Here is a 5,572-nt window from a genome sequence, read left to right as displayed (position 1 = left end):
GCCGCTGCGGGTCTCGGACCTGGCCGGCGCGCTGGATGGGCAGCGCCGGCGGCGTCGCAGTGGTGCCTCGGCGTGTGGTGCGGCGCAGCCGCCGCCGAGTCTCAGTTCCGCTAGCCGCGCCGTCCGATGCGTCCTGTGGCGCTGCAGATTAATTAATTAAAAACAACAACGAAAGGAAAAAAAAAAAAAAAGACAAACCCATAAAGTAGAATGAACGACACGTCCCCGCCCTGCCCCGCAGAGATCTTTTGCAGCGGGGCGTGAGGGGACACTCCCTTATCTCCCAGTCCCACGTCTCGCAGTCCCGTGCCCCGCCCGCCGCAGACAAGGGAGGGGGCCACAATTCACTCGGGCTGGTCCCCGCGGACGGGGACCTGTGACCTCGCGGCTGTCGCTACACGATTGTCCCCGTCTCCGCCTCGAGTCTCCGGCCGCAGGAGAAAGCCCCGCTCCCGGCGCGGAGCTGGGGCGAGGGTTCGGGGGTCTCCAGGTGCCCCGCGGGCTCCCGGGGAGGGGCTGGCGTGCCGTCCCCTCGCCGCCGGCTAGTGTCCCTTCTCCCGGGACCGGATTATTCACGAGCGCGCGCGCGCACACACACACACACACACACACACACACACACACACTCACTCACACTCGGAGCCCCGGAGCCTCCCCTGGGGAGGGGAGGGGAAGGAGGTGGATCCAGGGAGGAAGAAGCGAGGAATCCGCCCCCGGGAAGCAGCTCGCGCGGCCGCCGAGTCAGGCGTCTCTTGTCACACGGCGATCGCGGGGCGTCGGAGCGGGGGGCCACCCCCCGGCCCGGGCCCGGCAACGCGACGAGAGTCCCGGCGGCCGCCGCCCCGCCCCACGCCCTCCCGCGGCGGCGGCCCGAGAGCCCGGGGCCGGCCGGGGCAGGTCGCGGCGGTGCCGAGGGGGGCGGCGGCCTCGGCGGCGGCGGCGGCGGCGGCGGGCAGCGCGGGATCGTCGTCCGCCCCGGAGGCGGGGGAGCTCGGGTCGAGAACCGGCCACCCGGCTGTGCGACGCGGACCTTTCCCACCTCGGCCGCTTCCTCCGCCGGTGCGTGTCCCTTTCGCTTTTTCCGTTTCGGCGTGGGCGCCGGAGAGCCGCGCTCGGCCGGCAGCGGGGCTGCCCCTCGGTGGCCGACGCCTCACACCGGCCGGCCGAGGCTGGCGCCGAGCCCGAGGGAAGCCCGCGGAGGGCGCGCGCGGCCGGGCGGAGGCGGGGAGGGCGGGCCGCGCCCGCGTGTGCGGGCCCGGGGAGGGCCGGCGGGCCGAGGAAGGGCACAAAGGCCGCGGACGGGCGGGCGCCGGGGTCCGACCGGCCGGCCGTGGAGGAGGGGCGGCCGGGGCGGCTCATGAATATTAACCGAGCTGCGGCCTAGCGCGTCCGGGCCGGGCCCGCGTCCCGCTCTGTGGCCGCGGCGGGCGCGAGGCGGCTGGGCCGGCGGGGGACCCGAGTCGTCCTGGGCCTCGCTCCGGCAGCCCCGCGCCTCCCCGCACCTTTTCCCCCCAGCACACCTTCGGAGCGCTCTCCCCGGGAGCCCGGGCTCCGCGACCCGCCTCTGCTAGGGGCGGGGGAAGCAGTGGTAGGTGGGTGGTGGTTTGCTTTTTACCCTTTTCTTTCTTTTTTGCCCCCCCCCTTCTCCCTTTCCTTAGGTGGCCGCCCGGGAAGGGCAGAAAAGATGGGGTCGAGACGTGCCCGGGAGGGCTGGGGCTGGCGGGGAGCGCAGCCACGCGTTCAAAGTTGCCTGCGCTGCGGCCGGGGCGTGCGTGCGTGCCGCCTCCGGGGGATGGGTGGATAATGCCTCGGAGCGGGCGCGGCGCCGCGTCCCACCCGCCGGTCGGTCGGTCGCACGCCTCCTCCTCCGGGCCGGCCGGCCCCGACCCAGCCGTCTCCACCCAGCCCCGCCGCGGGCCAAGGAAAACAGCCGCCTCCTCGGGGACGCCGGCCGGGGCGGAGGGCAGCCTGCCACGGGCCGCCCGACTCACCCTCACCCCGGCAGCAGCCAGCGCCCGCCGCGGCCCTGGCTGGCTATTTTTTTTTTTTTTTGGTGGGGAGGGGGGTAGGGACGCTCTGCTTTGGGTGACGAGGAAGGTTTGTTGGAAGTATTTGAATCCCGTGCGCTGAAAACTTCCCTGAACTGCACGTACATACACGTACCGAAAACTGCAGCCATAAAATGCACTTGAACTGGGAATGCTTTCCTCTCGAAGGCTAGAAAGCAGACCGGGGTGTTTGACACCAGCCTCGCCGCCGTGTCCTGCCTTTTCCCAGCTCCCGGTCTCTGTTTTGAATCCGATGCATGCCCAGATCATTTGCTTGCAGTTGTGTGGGTCCTTCTTTGACCGAGTTCTCCATCCGAGGGTGCTGTCGACAGGTGGCCAGGCCAAAAGATCAGCACCTGGAGAGAAAGTTCACGTCCTTTTAACTTCTCCCTGTTCCAGGAAGGATATCTATCGTCGGGAGCAGAGCGCCAGGGCGAGCCGCTGGCATTCTTCTTGACCTCGGAGTAGCACTGCTCGGGGCTGGACCCTGCCTTCCAGGGAGACCTGTCGCCCCTGTCTGCCTGTCTGGAGAGATGAAGAGAGAGCAGTCCGTGGAAGAGGAGGGCATATGAAGGGGACTCCTGCACAGCTTCCTTCCTTCCCTGGCACGTCGTTTCAACCAGCCCCAGCCCTACACCTACTCCGAGCCTGCTGTGGAACTATTCCCTTTTTGGTTGTGTGGCGGCATCCACCCCACCCCCAATGTGGACTCCAAAGGATTTATCTCCTGCTTGCGATTTGAAATGAAATGATGGCCACGCACTGGACTGGTGTGGCGGAGGGAGACGGTGACAAACTCAAGGCCTGCGGGGCCGCGCCGGCCAGCGAGGTAAGGCGGCTGGGCGGTGGCCCGGGTCTGTTGAGCGCCCAGTCGCGAGGGTGTGGGGTCCGCCGCCGCGGGGCCTCGCCGGAGCCGCTCGGTGGGAGCGGCCCTGCCCGGTAGTCGCTAGGTGAAGCCTGGCCCACTCTTGTTTCCTGGGACTTTCAGTGCTTTCTTTGCAGGACCGCGCCTCTGTCTTTGAAAAGGGCCTCCTGCTGGCTTCCCTTCAGGGACTGAGCACCCCTCCCACCTCGGGTGAGCAGGCGCCTCAGTTTCCCCTTCAGCCCCCATCCTTCAGTATTTTGGGGTTGAGCTGGTGTGTGTTTGGGGGAGAGGGGAGGAGCTTCGCATTTGTGTGTATCCCTGCTTTGCCTTCCCAGGTGGAGAGGCAGCTGGAATGTTGGGTGCATCTGGAACATTGTCTTTTTGACTCTGGTGGGGATCCTGGTCACTGGTGGTGCAGATAGGTGCGGTGGGTAGAGACAAAGAAGTCTTCCCATGGACAGTGTAGGAACAGCCGTGGGAAAGGCCAGTGGTGGTGTAATTCCAACTCCCTGCAAATGTGTCTTCGCTGTTCTTTTATTTATGCTCTGCTGGCCCTCTCACTGCTGCCCGTTCTGGAGGCTGCTTTGGGTGTCAGGTGGCTTGCACTGGTGTGCACACTGGCATCTTGTGAACAAGGGGCCAGAAGATTTTACTCCAGGTTTCTTTTCTGAGGTGTTTGGAGCTGGCAGAACAGAAGGAATCGTAGAAAATCTATTCATTTGTGGTACCCACCTCTCCTGTTGCCTTTTCATATCTTTCTGTCCTCGAATTTGGAAATTGGTGTACATGGAGTTTATTTCTATCACAGATATATTGTGCTTATTTTGCTTAGTATGGTTTCTGGCTTTGCCTAGTTAAATGTTCTGAACATTGTCACCCTTCTAACTTTACTTTTGAGAAGTCTGTGTTTTTATTGCAATTGGTGATGACAATAATTTCACTATCTCGCTTTCTTTTTTCTGCTCCATAATGTTAAAATTTTAACTTTATGGTCCCTGAAACAAGTCTAATTCTGTGTGTAAATTTGGGCATTCTTCTTAAAATGCATCAGAAGTTAAATTTTGGTCCATAATTCATCAGTAAAACTTGTTTCATGCAGTTTACTTCATGTGGGCATAGAAAGTGTGCAGAAAATACTGAGAGGCATACCGTGTGTTGGCTGTACAATTTATTCAACATAACCTCAGGTTTACATTTAGAATGAGTATTTTACTTTCTGACATCTGTAAACACTTGCTAACAGGTAAACCATGATTAAGTGTAACACCACAATCCTCTGATCATGGTAAATCATAATGAGGCCTTTTGGAAGACCTATCTACAATCTGGTGATTGTTTAATGGTTATTGTAGTTACATAATGATATGTGCTTGAGTCCTAAAGCCTTGTTTGTCATTTTCTTGTGAACACTTTAATTAGCATGCTGCTTGCACTGTGTTTACAAAAACAAAGGTTTATTTGATTATTTCTTGGTCATTTGAGGGATGTCCCCAAACCAAACATTTAGATACATCTTGCCTGTGGCTAGAAAGCAGTGCTTTCAGCTAGTTGTACACTTGGCTTTTATTCACAGTGACAGTTGTAAATATTTTTTTAAAGGCTGTGAAGTTTGTTTTCATTTGGGCTTTGGAAAAAATTTTTTTTTCAAGGTAGGGTCTTGCTTTAGCCCAGACCTAGAATTCACTATGTAGTCTTAGGGTGGTCTTGAACTCACAGTGATCCTCCTACCTCTGTCTCCCAAGTGCTGGGATTAAAGGCATGCACCACCACACCTGGCTTGTTTAGGTCATTTTTAACACTACTAAATATTTATTCTTAATTTTATTAGAAATGTTATATAAAGCTAATAGCTGTATCCCTGAATGTGTCTGGATAATACATTTATGTGTGTTTTTAACTAAAAGAAGTGTGTATGTCCTAATTGTAATGCTGTTAACCAGCTAAAATATACAACTTGGTGAGACAGAAGAATCATATAATAAATTAATGCCTTATCTAATTGGTTAACTCCACCTTCTATGAATCAGGTCTGTTGCTTTATTTAAACTGACAATTTGTTTATGGTAACGGCACAACTCACTTGTGTTGATAATTGCATTAATTTAGGCACCCTCTCTTTTGGAAGTCCAAAAAACAAGTATCTCACAGCTCTCATCAAGTAAGGAAATGTGATATTCAGTAGATTATATTTAGCATTATACAGTAAGGATAGTACAGATTGCACTCACTCAAACTTATATATTCTGTGCATCTAAAGATGTGTTTTCCTCTTTCTTCCTCTCTTTCTCTTTTCTCTGTCTCTTTTTGAAACAGGATAGTCCTGGGTAGCCAGGCCCCTTGCTATGTAGCCCCAGCTGACCTTGAACCCATGGCAAGCTTCTTGTCTCAGCTTCTTACTGGGTGGGATTATAGGCATGAATCCTCACACCTGCATTTAAAGAAGTGTTTTAAAAAATTGGTTTCGCCCACTCTGAATTGTGTGTGTGTGGGGGGGGAGGTGGCTGATCTGCATAGCATTCTGACAGCAAGGTTTTGTGTCATTGGCTTGTGTAGACTCTTGAGGACTGTGTGGTCTGACCCTCCATTCTGCACCATCTACTTTCATACTTCACAAGGCTTAGCTTTGCTTTTGTGTGTGTGTGGTGGGGGGGGGGAGAAC

The 5,572-nt window shown here is 56.3% G+C and overlaps 1 protein-coding gene across 2 annotated transcripts in view; it reads left to right on the top strand.

Moving 5' to 3' along the window:
• The first annotated feature begins 937 nt into the window (after positions 1–937).
• Positions 938–5,572, top strand: part of Arhgap21 (Rho GTPase activating protein 21) — a 153,407-nt gene continuing 148,772 nt past the window's right edge. For both annotated transcript variants that reach the window (XM_045150810.1, XM_045150809.1), the window contains exons 1-2: positions 938–1,059; positions 2,448–2,877. In XM_045150810.1, coding sequence (XP_045006745.1) covers positions 2,797–2,877 — 81 coding nt within the window. In that variant the 5' untranslated portion in view covers positions 938–1,059; positions 2,448–2,796. The remainder of the gene's footprint in view (positions 1,060–2,447; positions 2,878–5,572) is intronic.

Source organism: Jaculus jaculus, chromosome 5, assembly GCF_020740685.1.
Source record: "Jaculus jaculus isolate mJacJac1 chromosome 5, mJacJac1.mat.Y.cur, whole genome shotgun sequence".
Taxonomy (NCBI): Eukaryota; Metazoa; Chordata; class Mammalia; order Rodentia; family Dipodidae; genus Jaculus; species Jaculus jaculus.
This window is presented reverse-complemented; position numbering and strand designations above follow the sequence as displayed.